We start from the raw sequence: 15,854 nt of genomic DNA on the forward strand, positions 1-15,854 counted from the left end.
TGCCACATCGTTTGATGGAAATGAAAACGATCAACCTACAGAGCCCTGAATTGAAAGACGCCCCAAAAATCAGAGTGAAAAAATTGTGGCAGGCTAGTCCATTTTGCCAAAATTTAATTGCAGCAACTCAAAATTGTACGCAGCACTTTGTATGGCCCCTGTGTTCTTGTATACATGCCTGACAACATCGGTGCATGCTTCTAATGAGATGACAGATGGTGTTGTGGGGGATCTCCTCCCAGATCTGGACCAGGGCATCACTGAGCTCCTGGAAAGTCTGAGATGCAACCTGGTGGCATTGGATGGACCAAAACATAATGTCCCAGAGGTGATCTATTGGATTTAGGTCAGGAAAGTGTGGTGGACATGGGGCCCTTGGGTCACCCTCATGGTTGTTTGGTCAGAGACATTCACACCAGTGGCCTGCTGGAGGTCATTTTGTAGGGCTCTGGCAGTGCTTATCCTGTTCCTCCTTGCCCAAAGGAACAGATACTGGTCCTGCTGATGGGTTATGGATCTTCTAGAGTAACTGCTTGTCTCCTAGAATCTCCTCCATGCCCTTGAGACTGTGCAGGGAGACACAGCAAACCTTCTGGCAATGACACATATTGATGTGCCATCCTGGAGAAGTTGGACTACCTGTGCAACCTCTGTAGGGTCCAGGTATCGCCTCATGCTACCAGTAGTGACACTGACTGTAGCCAAATGCAAAACTAGTGAAGAAACAGTCAGAAAAGATAAGGAGGGAAAAATGTCAGTGGCCTCCACCTGTTAAACCATTCCTGTTTTGGGGGTCATCTCATTGTTGCCCCTCTAGTGCATCTGTTGTTAATTTCATTAACACCACAGCAGCTGAAACTGATTAACAACCCCCTCTGCTACTTAACTGACCAGATTAATATCCCATAAGTTTCATTGACTTTATGCTATACTCTGATTAAAAAGTGTTCATTTAATTCTTTTGAGCAGTATATATATATATATATATATATATATATATATACACATACATACATATATACATATATACACATACATACATACATAGATAGATAGATGCCAGTTTTATGTCAAATCAATAGACAATATTTGATACTTAAGACACTTTATGTAAGAAACTGAAGAAATTGCTCCAAAATGCTATATATTTATTTTAAGAAATTTTGGCAATTAGGAATTTTTTTTAAATTAGCCAACCTGAAGAAGTTATTCATACTAAATTCTCCAAATCTCTCTCTCTCGGCTATCTATATACAGTAGGTGACAATGAGATATATTCCACTGAATGAATTTTTAATAGTGAGTATGTGGAATATTAAAATAAAAAGAAATATGTGGTCTTTCTTTCACAAGCAAAAATAGCATTCCTCCTGTGAAAAAATCAATTTGAATGTAGAGTCATCACTATTGATGCTGGCACACATACCATTAAAAACAACATGTAAGTTTTATGTTCAGTGCTTGTTTGCAGTGTTACATTAAGTAGCAGAACTGTACACCAATAACGCTTCAAATTATGATGAAGCACAGCACGGATTCTATTCCATCACATTCTGTCAAAAAACAGATGCTTTGGATGCCGTGTTTAGCATAGAAACAAAAACTCTTCATATCCATAAAAACACATTTACTTGTAATATCAGCTAAAATTAGCATGTATATTAAGTGACCCTTGAGCATTTTATTTCATTGATTAAAACGCAAAGTAACAACTAGGGGTTTACTGTGTCTGAAACAAACTGTTTAATTACAAAAAGTTGAAAAGGTAATGACATGTTTCTAAATTAATAAAACACATGAACAATACATAGCATAGTTTAAATAATGTGACTTCGAAAAAGCAAACAACATGCTACTTTTAACTGAAGTGTATTACCTAGCCTATTAAATGGGTATACCTTGGATGGAGTAGAGTGGGGACGACGAATGTCCTCTATGTAGGAGTACACCAAGACAGACTACTTAAAAAGCTAAAATATATGTTATGCCAAACTGTCACAGCATCTGTAACACTTCGCTCTGCAAAATCGCCCTCTACCACTGTCAGCTGGAATGTATAAGCAACAAAGGAAAGGCTTAGGACTTCAGCTTCATCAATTCATTTTATCATATTAATGACACTGTCACAGACCACAACGTGCACACAACATTTTGGCCCAAGTGTCAATCATTTTCTAAAATGCATCCACTACTGCCTGGCCTGTATGGGAGCATCAAAACTGCTTTGTAAGCAGCCTATGTGCTTGATAAGGAAATTCTCATCTATTCACTCTACAGTTAAGTTGATGATAGAGATTGAAAACACACTACTGCTCCATATATCAGTGGTGAAGCTGTCAGCTGCAATGTGCAATAAGCTCCCAACATGCTTTTTTACAAATTGGTGAATCCTTAGTAAAACAACCTCTGTGATGCGAGTACGACTTGGAATGTTGCACTTGGGCTCCAACACATTCAGGAGGCACCAAAAACCCACATTATCAAAACCACCAGTGCCTGATTCTCAAGAACAATAAAATGTGCAAGAGCTTCTCTTACTTTCACTGCCCCCGAGTTATCATTTGACATTTTTTCTCTCCTTGCTAGACTATGCACAGCCAGAGACAATGTCAACATGACACACAATTAAGTGTGCGTGTTACTAGTATTGGTTATAGGCATCGGGGCATTTGTATGAGTACATGAGCACTGTATTGGACCAAACCCCTATATCAGCATTGTTGCACCCTTACCCAAAACACTGGGCACAAGGTCGGAAATTATGGTAGGTCATTTAAACAATTAATTTTCCTTGATACCAGCAGTTACAACGCTGATATCGCTGGTTTTAAATTTGATATCAAGCTTTTAAAATTTGATATCGAGGTTTTGAAACCTGATATGCAGTTTTTTAAATCTGATATCAAGCTATTGAAATTTGATATACTTTTGAAACTTAGTTTCAGGAAAGAGAACTTAAATGCTAATATATTATGGCAGCCCCTTTTAACATTTAATCCACTTTCCTTTTTTGATATCAGGCTTATAAAATTCTATATTACACTTTTAAAATTTGATTCAGAGCTTTTGAAATTTGGTGTCAATTCAACAGCATACATTATGAATGCCCTTCGGGTTCATTCTAGCTTTTGACAGTTGGGTATTGCAGTATACCAGTAGGCATGGTTAAAGTTACAGCCCCGTTTCTTACTATTTTATTACAAAACTACATAAACATTAACCAGAAAAAGCTTGCTGTTACGTTTGAAGTAGGAATGTGATGTATATTCTTTTTATACATATTAAGTTTTTTGTAATTAGTTAAACATTTAACACATTAAGATAGGGGTCTGCTGTTATTTTTACCCATTGGCCAGTTTTATTCTGCACTGTTCATTCAGAGCAATACTCTTCAGTTACACATACCCCTCTCTCATTTTTAAACCGTCACCATAAAGAGTGCCAACATAGTGTGTAACTTTCTTTTTTTATTTTATTATGTGTGATTTTAAAATTAGATTTCATCACATTTACTATACAATGTAAACTACTACAACTTTTCAGTGCTCAGTTGCATAAACAGTGGGTGCTACTCTTCCACAGGCTTATATATTTGGTGTATTGTAGTAGAAATTGAACTGCGGCATGGTGAATAAAGTAAATGTTGATCGTATTTGGATGGCTCGGACAGCTGCTTTAGGGTGGAGTCTACAGCATAGTGCATTTTCCTTTTAAGCTGTATCATGAAAAAAGCTGCTCAGCACAGCAAAGATTGTGATTTGATGTTTTTTTTTGTATTTTTCTTTTTTCATTTGATGATGGCCTTGATGTGTTGATGTCTCCTCATATTATTGGAGAAAATACAGTACTGTAGATCAAAATTCAAATCTGCCTATATACGATTATGACTGCAGGTGGATGGAAATAGGAAATTGTTGGCCTATTCCAAAAAATTCAATCAGGGATTAATATATCAAGTCAAAATTGCACATTAAGGTTAATGCCATGGCTGTACCCCACGGCTCCTCCATGTAGTAGTGAAACAAGACAAACTTTAAAAAAACAAGAAAAATATTTAAAAAAAAAAAAGCAATTCTAGCTAAGCAGAAGGTAGGTATCCTCCAACGTCAAACGTTGGCACTGCATCTGATAGTGTTAAGCTCTGACGGGGTGCATCCCCTGCGTGGGGAGAAAAGCATGTGGCCATGTTAAAACATTCGTAGCTTTGATCACTCTCTCACTCAAAAACGTCAATTGTTAGTCCTTAACAATCTGTAGATGATAATGACTGTTGAACTAACAGGTATCGCTAGCTAAGCAGAGGCAACGTATGCTCCAACACGTGGTTATATGTAAACTGACTCGAACTGAGGCTGGTGCGTGAGTGAGGAGGCCCCCCTTTTGGTCCACAGCCTCTCTCTCTCTCCGATTCAGACAAATAAATCAGTACTGCAAGAGAACAACGATACTTAGCATGATGACAGAACTCGCAAAATCAACCGGAATGTTCAAGCAAATTATGGAAAAAAACCCCCATCTAAAACTGTTAAGTAGTCTCTCACAAAAAGAAGACATATACAGACAAACTCTGACTCTCTCTATATATATATATATATTATAACAATAACAAATCCAAGTCAAGTTGGGGAGCATGCACTGTTAGTGCGTTGCCGCACCCACTACACAGCGAAATAACTCGGGATCCCAGTTGGCAACCCCCAGGCAGACGCACTGTCCAGTCCCACCCTCCGGAAATGACCCTCTATCTGCCGCAGCCAGGTGTTACATGGGCGACCCCTTGGCCTGGTCCAGCCACTCAGATCCCCAACAATGAGGATCTTAAGAGCCGGATCACCCTCTGGGAAACGAGCCACATGGCAGTAGTGCCATAACTGATGCTCCCTCACAATGCAGATAATGTGCCTCATTTGGGACTCCACGAGCAACCGTTAATTCGACACAAAGTGAAACCAACAGTACCGAAGGATTTTCTGGAGAAACGCAGTAACAAAGGAGTCAAGGCTTTGTGTCAGGTCACTGGATAGCGTCCATGTCTCACAACCATATAGCAAGACAGGAAGCACCATGACTCTAAAGACTTGGACCTTTGTCCTTTTGCACAGATATCGGGAGCGCCACACACCCCTTTCCATGACCCCTCATGCTCTCTCAATCCATGTACTGACTTCATAGGAAGTGTCACCAGAGACATGAATGTCACTGCCAATGAAAGTAAATCTCTCAACAAGGTCAACACTCTCTCCGTAAACAGACACACTGCTGATGGCTGTGCCCAAGAGGTCATTAAAGGCCTGGATCTTGGTTTTTATCCAGGACACTCGCAAGCCCAAACACTCAGACTACTCACTCAGTCTCTCAAGCGCCCCCATCAGAGCCTCCATTAACTTCGTGAAGATCACAGCATCGTTAGCAAAGTCAAGATCTGTGAATCTTTCTTCACCAACAGATGCCCCACAGCCGCTAGACCCCACGACCTTGACCAACACCCAGTCCATACAAGCATTGAACAGAGTAGGTGCAAGAATACACCCCTGACGAACCCCAGAATCAACTGGGAAAAACACAGAGGTCCTGCCTCCACTCTGCACAGCACTCACAGTACCAATGTACAGGCCAGCCATGATATCCAGCAACCTAGAGGGGATCCCACAAACCCTCAGGATGTCCCACAGGGCAGCTCGATCAACTGAATCGAACGCTTTGCGAAAATCAACAAATGCTGCAATGAAACTCTGCTGATATTCGCATTTGCGCTCCATGCGAACCCTCAGTGCCAGGATGCGGTCGATGGTAGACTTCTTAGGCGTAAAACCAGACTGTTCCGGTCACTGGTAGGTGAGCAAGTGATCACGGATCCTATTGACGACGACCCTTAACGTTCACAACAAATGAATGTTTTAATTTAATATTAACTCCTACTTCATAAACATTAAATAATGTGGTGTGTTTTATTTTTTCCCAATATGTCTTTTTCCTCAAAAAAATAAATAAATAAATAAATAAACACTACTAGCTCAGCTCCTCATTTTGGTCAACTGAAGGAATCTTAATATGGGCACTATATTATCATAGATCACATTGATCAAAATAATATACATCTTGTAGTATATTATGGAGGTTTATTAATAGCACCGTCACCCTGACATGCTTTAAAATAATAAAATGATCACAGTAACCATTCTAGTCTTTGCCACAATTTTCAATTTCATATTTTTAGCCGAGTTTTATACATTTCTTTTCTATGTTTTCACTCTTTTATCTCTCTCTACATCTTTCAATTTCTTTTGGTAATGAAAGGAGCCAAAAAAGAAAAATTTTAAAGGCAACCATCAAGCCTGAGCAAGTCTCACGCAAGTACAAATGAAAACTTTTATACCTGTAGAACACTTTTCCCTGATAAAACAAAGTGGTTTTAAAGGCACTATATTGTGTGCTTCTCTTAAAAAATGAAGTTAATGATTGATGAGTTGGTAGGAGACTACAAAAGTTGCATTTGTGAAAGCATACATGTGGATAGTGCATCTGGACTGTGAGACATGAAACAGTATTTATTAGAACGTGATTTGTTTGCAGTTAGTGGGATGTATGTATTGTGTGCAGAGGAAAATTTAAATAATTAAGCAAAAGCAATTTTGCATATCCTGCTTTCTGTATTGTGGAAATCACAAAGTTAGAAGGAATCTGAATCTTCTGATTGCTACAACACTGTAGGTGCAACTGCTTACTTAATGTTGCAAGGAAAAAGGATTTGAGGTACGCAGTGTGAGCTCATTTTGATTGATGCTGTGTGATTCCTTACTTACTCTATCATGCAGTGTTGTCTCTTTTTCTCACCCTCACTCAAAGAATTTATCCCTATCCATTCAGAGTCTGTACTGAAGTGTACTGACTGTGAAGCACTTCTTATCAAAGTGCTGGTTTTGTGTTAATTCTGCTACTTTTCAGAAATACTACAATCATCATTTCTCCCAAGTTTCTGTTACTCCATATGTCTTAGGTTCTAATTACCAAAAGCATTATTTGCAGCAAATTTGCCGAGTTTGCACTTGTTCATCTAACTTTTTTACCCAGCACCCCATAATGCTTTGCAAGGCCACCACATCACCCCCGGAACTCTAACAGCGAACATTGGATGTGACTGCCCCTCGGGTATATAATTCTGACCATTTGTATTACAGACTCTGGGGGATTTAGTTAGTGGTAGAACAGATAAGTAAATAATGCAGGTTCTCAAAATTTTATTTTTCTGAAATACATACAGTATAAATAATAAGTCATCTCTTCTTATCGTCAAATGTGCAGGTCAATTCGGAGTTCCACGTCAGTATAAGAGGAGGTGCATGCCATATGCATGTATAATTAACCAAATGGAGATAAAAAATTACCTTTGAAGGAGCCTGACAAAAAAACACAGGGGACTATGAAATAATAATAATGAATGAATTATCACTATTTACATGACATTTTTATGTTTTTGATAGAAGAAAAGGTGTAAAGCAACAGCACAGACAGTTTGAAGAGTTTTCAGCACAACTTCAATCATGACACGCCACTTTAAATTTTCTGCCTTTAAAAGACCTACATATTTTTTCTGACTTTTGACTACAATTTCAGTATTTCCACTTTGACGAAATATATGATTGCGCACCTCGACAGGCGCTGTTTGTTTTTTGATCTCAAGAAGGCATGGTGGTGCAGCGGTTGGCACTACTGCCGTACAGCTCAGGTCACCTTTTTGGCCACAATAATTGGTCCAGTATTGTTGGCAGACATTTCTCTAGCCCCCAGGAACACTTTAAAGATGACTGCACCATTATATTCCAATAAAATCTAGTTCAGTTAGTTTTTTCTCACTGACTTCAATGCATTTTGTTGAGCTCAGCAAAATTCATGAACACTGATTTCTCCAAACAGTAGGCAAATCAAAAGCTGTGGAGTTCACCAAGATAAAAAGCCATTGGTGGTATAGTTTATAAAAGTACCTCCATTATTCAAATGAACAATATCGTGCCTTTTCCTATAAAAGACTATACAGTAAAATATATAAATACTAATACCATCAGCAGCTTTATAATAGCAGTGTATCCATCAAATAGAAACCCAAATATCAATTAAGTAAACTAGTACTGGTATTCATAAATATCAAAATACAAAGCTTCTCTTGAATTTTACTGTGTGACCAACATGTGCTCCCTCAGCCATACCCCCATTATAACAACATATGAAAGAACTTTAGCATAGGATTTATAATGGATGGATATCTTAATGGACTATCTGATATGTCTTACCATGAGTACATTACAAATTTATTCTTTGATATTTTCTCTCCAGCAACTGAAAAATACTGCATACAATCAGTACTAAGAGTAAAAATTCAAACATTATTATATCTTTACTGATGAGTTAGCAAATTCCAAGAAAATTCAGGATATTTTAATTTAAACAAACTCTTTAAAGCTGCTTTTTTTTTTAAAATATACTTTTAAGATCTGGTTTTTGTCAGAGAATGTTTTGTTAGGTTTGTAACATCTGCTATTATAAGATTTAGAAGATCTATATATGAATCATTAGCTAAAACTTACTGAAGAGTAATATTTAACAGATGAGTCAAATTGATTTAGTTTTCAAATGTCAAATACTCCTCAGGCTTCAATTTTCAAAATCTGTCCCTTTTTTTAACCTTTTTTCATACTTTAAAATTTCTTGTGTGAACACAAACATATTAGTTATACATGAATCCACTGTTTCAGAAATCCTTTTAAACTTCCTTTAACTGTGCTGATTTCAAAGTACTGTATCTTATGTGACCAACAGGACTTTGTTATTGCTTAGCTTGTGTCCTAGTCTAGAATTAGAATATTAACCGGACCTGCTGTGTAACTGGTAGACTGTGTTACATTCATACTTTTCAAATATATGACATACGTGTTCATCACATTTTAGAGATTATCTAATGAACATTAGTTTGGCTTCAATGATATAAGTATGCAAATGCTACATTTGTATTTAGCAAATAAGTACACAATTTTGCTCTCCCTTCTAACTGGCATAATTGCACTATTTTGTGCTTCAAAGCACTAAATGGATTTTGTTCTGGTATTTACAATGCAGCAGCTCACTTCATTGCCAGTGCATACAAGCCAAATAGCTACTTTATTTTCACTTCACTTCAAACTTACCTTAGTTTTCACTTGCTATAGCAGTTGTTAGCACTAGGGATGGCACATGAACTAATATTATGATACTAATTCAAAACCAAAGCTCAGAAAATGTAACAGTACCAGGGTGTTTTTTTTTGTTTTTTTTTTAAAAAGAGAATTGGTAGTACCGAGAATGTCAGTGCTGTACTCATGCGTGTCTGCAAGTAGACAAATAACTGTGGAATGCATAATAATACATAATTAAAATGCGAGTAAAAACTACATATAAAAATTGCTCACAGTGGTGATGCTACAGCACGTATCAACACATGTCGAAAAGAAAAACAGCAGAGGTCATTTCTGAAAATGCTGTGTTGTTCACACAGGAGAATTTCGGTGCACCAGTGTAGGAATTGTACTTGTTATTTAAAACAAAAAACGCAAAACACACACAGGCTTGTATTACTGTCACTTTTACCCAATTATGGAGTTATTTCTTAAACAGATTTGTGTGTGCTTTGAGAACCAAACAACATCACAGACCAAATGAGGTAAAATCATTTAACTTTTATTGACACATTTTTGTAAAATGAGATGAAAAGATAACAAGATTGTTTTTAAACATTGTCCTACACAGTCCTAATAAATTAATGGAGACTTGCATTCATCCAAGCCTCTGTCCATTTTCTAATCTGTGTATACGCTTCAGTTTGTCTCCTCCTACAACTTCATGACATCGTAAGTTAAATGATTACAAGTCACATCTAACACCAATCACATTATTTCTCTCTCAAAGCACACACATCTATTTCAGGACCACCTCCATATTAGGATAATAGTGGCAGTAAATAAGGCCTCTGTGTGTGTGTGTTTTGGTTTCAGTCAGTCAGTCATTATCCAACCCGCTATATCCTAACACAGGGTCACGGAGGTCTACTGGAGCCAATCCCAGCCAACACAGGGCGCAAGAGAGGAACAAATCCCTGGGCAGGGCACCAGCCCACCGCAGGGCACACACACAAACACATCACCCACACACACACACACACACACTATGGACAATTTAGGATCGCCAATGCACCTAACCTGCATGTCTTTGGAATGTGGGAGGAAACCGGAGCACCAGGAGGAAACCCATGCAGACACGGGGAGAACATGGAAACTACATGCAGAGAGGACCCAGGAAGCGAACCCAGGTCTCCTTACTGCGAGGCAGCAGCGCTACCACTGCGCCACCGTGCCGCCCATGTTTTGGTTAATTTTTAATAATACGATTCCCACAATCATGCACTTGCATTCTCCACCCTCGAACACAAAGCATTTCCAGACATGACTTCTTCTTGTTGATGGAGTCAACCACTTTGAGACATTTTTACATGTCATTTTTACTCACATTTTAATCATTTATTATTGTGCTTACCCAGAGCAATTCGTCTACTTGCAGTCACACACATGCAGTACCAGCTTTCACTCAGTACTACTAATATTATATGATATTACACAAAAGCTAATACTGTTACATTTTGGGAAGTTTGGTATAAAATTGGTACTGAGATTAATTCTTGTGAAATCCCCTAGGTAGACATAAAATGCTTTATAATCTGTAGCACAGATGCCGGTTATCTGTGGTTTATTTTCAATGTCACTGAAATTTACAGTTGAAAAATAACACAAACAAACTTGAATGGGTGGACAACCTATGCTTAAATAGATCAGTAATTTGCAAAATGTGGAACGTACATGTTTGGACACATACTGTATGTCCTCACTGCCCATTAAAGCATAATGCCAGGAAGATCTGCTTATGCAAGGATTTCATATGTGTAAGAAAAGTTTGTTTTTAAAATCAGCAGTGTAAAATCAAAAAATAAAAACACAAACATGCAGACACAGCAGAACTGAAACCAAATCAACTGGTACCAAAAGCCTCATGACAAGCTAAGGGAGGTAACCCAGTGAGACTCTCTCAAAACAGAAGAAACAGTCTTCTAACAACAGCTAGAAGTGAATTCAGGAAGCAGATGATCTCAACCATTTATTAGACAAACCATGTTCAACTATATATGATGGTGTGCATTTAATAAAGTGCACTTAAATGAAATAAAGAGTGCATCTTGCATCAATGTAACCCAAGTGCTTCATAATGTACCTGTCTTGTACTCAGTGCTGCCGAGACTGGCTCTGGCACCTGGCAACCCATAAGTTGAACTAAACATACATGAAAATGGAGGAATGGAGAAGTTTTCAGGTTTTTTTGTTTTAATCAAGGTCTAAAACACAACCTTGTAATGTTGCTGTATTAATCTGAATTATTTACATGATACTTGCAAAAAACAAAAAGAGTACAATGAGTAGAGAGTCTTACTTCTTCTTGTACAGCTATGGATGACATGTGGAAAGAACACCAGAGACACACATTCTCTTCTCATGAAACTGTTAGTGAAAGTATAAGAGCCTTGATTCTTTGTCACACTACAGTGAGCGACACAGGCTTTTCTTATGACACACATACAATTTTAAACTTTGTATTCTTTTTCATGTTCTGCCAGTAGCTCTTGTAAATGTAATTTTCATATGCGGAGGGTTCTTCTCTGAATTTCTTATGAATATTTCCTCAAAACTATTGCAATCTATGCACCAATGTTTCTCATCGGGAGAACAGGTCTCCACCTAAACCTACATATCCGGCATCTTTGAGCTACAGTACATCATTCAGAGCATTGTTACTCTTTTACATGCTAACCTTTAACCCACTACTAGCTCACCTTCTCATTTTGGTGAACTGAAGGAATCATAATGTGGGCACTATATTATCATATGTCATGCTGCTTAAAACAAAAAATAATTTATATCTTTATATATGCAATAATGTACATCTTTCAGTACATTGCAGAGGTCTATTATAAGAACCTCCACCCTAACACTCTTTAAAATAATAAATGATCACTGTAACCATCCTAGTTTTTTCCACAATCTTTAATTTCATTTTTTAGCTCCGTTTTATATACTTCTTTTCTACTTTTTCTCTCACATTTTCTCACTTCTTTTGGTAGGGGTCCATAAATGTGATTAAAGTACCAAGCAAGAAATATGCTGAATATTAATTGTGCCCGATTAATTAACATATACTGAATGATAACACACTGCGCTGCACTTTTCAAATGTAATAAAAATGTTAACAAAAAATGTAATACTCTGCTTATTAATTATTTGTATGAATAACTAAACAGATATGTTTGCATACTGTCTGTTAGCAAAAACAGGTATTTTTGCTTTATGCAGGAGATCTAAAACATGAACTTGAAACGTGTATATAAATAAATATATATACATTTCTCATGAGGATCTAGTCTAGTCTTTAAATGTACACATTATAATATTTACTCGCACATATAAAAATGTACAACACACATCCATTTTAATATATTTATACAGTTTAATACATGATGGGAAGCTGAATAACGTGTGATATCCAATACCTGATGCAAATTCGACAGAAGACTGTGCACAGAAGGCTGTATGCTGTAAATACTAAAATTTATAATGTGCAAACTTAATTCAATTGCTAATGAAAACAATTTTATTCGTTTTTGCAGGCTATGATTTTCAGTTGTCTCGCCCTTCCAGCCATCTTGATGTAAAGACACAACAGAAAAATTATATAATTTTTACATGTATTATTTGCTAGCTATGCTATAAACAGATATTCCCAGTTTAGTCTCCAAAAACTCAATTTGATACTCTTAACAAAAAAATAAAAAAAAAATAAAAATCTTTTTGCCAACTGAAAAGCAAAATAAATATAAAGTTAGCGTTTGGAAGGTCAAATAAACTATAACCAACATTCTCAATTATGATTTGCCACACAAATTGCAAATCAAGATCTACTTTACTTTCACAACTATTGTGGATAATGCAAATTACATATGACAAATATTCATCTCATTGAATTCTACTATATGAAGTCAGTAAAAAGAAATACCAAGATTAGTTTTAACATTAATATTTTTTGATATATTAGAAAACAGATTAGTGTGAATATCACTATGCTTTTCATTTAAAACAAAAACACTAATGAATGTATTAATGCATTCTTGCAATACCTGAAAATAGGTTTTAATTGAAGAACTTCCTGGTGCTTTATTGTATCAATCCATTCATTGCTTAATCTGCCTAACCAATCGAATACTACAGTAAACCAGAACCTGTGCTAGCAACATAAGGATTAGGGCAGGAACCCCCATCTTAGATGGGACACAGAGCACAAACATGTGCACTTGCTAATGCACACCTCAATTTGTAAAATCAACAGTAGATCAGCTGATAATTCTGTAATGTGGAAGTTAGAGGAGACAACCTTACTAACAGTAGTTTGCCCATCATTATGTATCTATCATATTGTGAACAGCCTCCCAACAACTTTTAAACTTTTTTGTAAATGTCTGTTTCTACAGCTCCTTTATTCTCTGAATATACAATTAATGTACTTGTTTTCTCTTCACCCTTCCAGCACATTTGGGCATCATAAAAAAAAAATTCTATTTAAAATGTTGAATAATTTATAAAAAATAAAAATCAAAAAAATTTAAATGTTAATGTAAAATTAAGCAAGCCTCCATTATTTTACCAAGGTCAGCAAAAAAAAGATATTGTAAAAATGTAAACAGAGCAGTTGTTCTGTATTCAAATTCAGAGAATCACACTCTCACTTCCTGAAAGGCACACAATTACAAAACTATCAAACTAAGTTGCGCTGGCGACATTAACTTTCTCACAATTTCAGTTATGATCGTTCAGAGTGTGTGTGTGGGGGGGTATCACAATTCTCTTAATTTCCTAAAATATAAATAAACAAATAAATATATTTGTGTTTATATACATACAGCAGCTATACATATTCCACGACCCAAATAAAGCATCTGCTATGAAAACATGTTTGAGAATAGGGAAGATATGAAATATCAGGAAGCAAAACTTCTCTCGTAGGCACGAAGTACACAAATAGATCACCACAACCATTTACCCTAGCACTCCGTGCACCTCACAAATAACCCCCCCAATTTCCACCGCGCAACAACAAAAAAAACCTCATTGCAAGTAACGGAGAAATGTTAATCACAAAGTGCCACAGTTCCTTCAAAGGCCAAGACATCAACATTGGAGAAGCACAATATAAATAATGAAAAATAACGTATATAATCTAAACTGGATCGGAATTTCACTTTAACTGGAAAAGGTCGCACCAGCACTGCACTTGCTTCATTATGATTTATTATTTAAGAGGAGGTGCGGAGATGATTTGAATGTGTTATTTGAAAACCATCCAAGACAACTACCAATGCCCTTGCCATCAAGGGAAGTTTAAAAAAAAAGAAGAAGAAACAGAATTGTTACGACCTCCAGCAGAACATACACCCTTGCATCAGACAATTATGTGTAAACTTGGGAAAAAATACACCTCCCTTCTCTACCTCCCCCAACGCCACTATTACAGCTGAAACGAGCAGTGCCAAAAAATGCGAGGCCTGCTTATAATCATCACCGGTGTGAAGTGCTGTACCGCGTTCTAGAGGTACCTATAAAAAGCAGCGTTTGCAAAGCAGTCCTGCATTTCCTAAAGACGCAATATCCCCATGTAACATTTGCATTTGTCTCACACTCGCATGCAAGTCCTTACACACCTCGACATGTATACACATATATTACACATACATATACGCTCATGCATAGTCGCCGTGCGTGTGTGCTTTGTGTGTGTGTGCGCGTAAGTGTGTGTGTGTGTGTGTGTGTGTCTCTCTCCCGCTCTCTCTCTCTCTCCCTCCCTCAGTCAGTCTCTTATGTCAACCCCTGCATTACATCTTCCACGAACCACATCTAAGGCACTGGCAATGCTTCCTGTAGACTTGCGCCCGACCGCCGGGACCCTGGATTCACGACTATCCAACACTTACCTCCTCCGGAATGTCCTGAGGTCCCCCGGGGATACCCCCAGAGCCGATGGCATCCAAAGCCGTCCCCATTTCGGCCGACCCGCTCTCACGTACCGGGTCACGGTCCATGGCGTCTCCGTTGAAGACAGGCGGTGGGGACTCAGCGCTGCTCAACGCCGCCATTTTAAACTGCGAGAAAGTGAGTGGAAAATAATAGAGCGAAGAAATAAAGGGAGAGGCGGGAGGGGGAGACAGAGAGAAATATAAAGGGGGAGAAAAAGACGAGAGTCGCGCACAGCTCAAGGCTTTAGCAGCAACGGCAAGAAAGCGTCACATTCGACAGCGTGTGGAGTATTATCTTTGGTTACGAGAGCTCTCACGAATGGACATCTACTGGGTGACAGCTGAAAAGCAGCCTACCCACCGCTGCGCTGCCGCCGCTGTGCAGGTCACATCCGAAAGTTTGGCATTCGCGACGTACGGAGCATCCCGAAGAGGTGAACTGAGGAAATGGTCCTCCACTTACAGCCACCGAACGGGTTTTAAGAGAATATTTGAAAAGATAACACGGTCGCTTACTTTTCGTTTCTTGCTTTTTGAAATATAATTGAGACGTAGTTAAAATTAGAAGGAGAATTAAAAAAATCAAAACTCATTACTATCATGGCACATCTATACATGCGTCTGTGGGTACATGTATGGAAATTCAGAGATTAACGCTAATTTTCATTTTAGTTAGTGGTGAGAGTTTATTGTCCTTATCTAAATGTTTCCTGTTTTTTCG

The 15,854-nt window shown here is 37.7% G+C and overlaps 1 protein-coding gene across 2 annotated transcripts in view; it reads right to left on the reverse strand.

Annotated features, from left to right (window-relative positions):
• Positions 1-15,481, reverse strand: part of braf (B-Raf proto-oncogene, serine/threonine kinase) — a 350,871-nt gene extending 335,390 nt beyond the window's left edge. For both annotated transcript variants that reach the window (XM_039769464.1, XM_039769465.1), the window contains exon 1: positions 15,092-15,481. In XM_039769464.1, the coding sequence (XP_039625398.1) occupies positions 15,092-15,253 (162 nt within the window). In that variant the 5' untranslated portion in view covers positions 15,254-15,481. The remainder of the gene's footprint in view (positions 1-15,091) is intronic.
• Positions 15,482-15,854: the final 373 nt, after the last annotated feature.

Source organism: Polypterus senegalus, chromosome 11 (assembly GCF_016835505.1).
Source record: "Polypterus senegalus isolate Bchr_013 chromosome 11, ASM1683550v1, whole genome shotgun sequence".
In the NCBI taxonomy this organism is placed as follows: Eukaryota; Metazoa; Chordata; class Cladistia; order Polypteriformes; family Polypteridae; genus Polypterus; species Polypterus senegalus.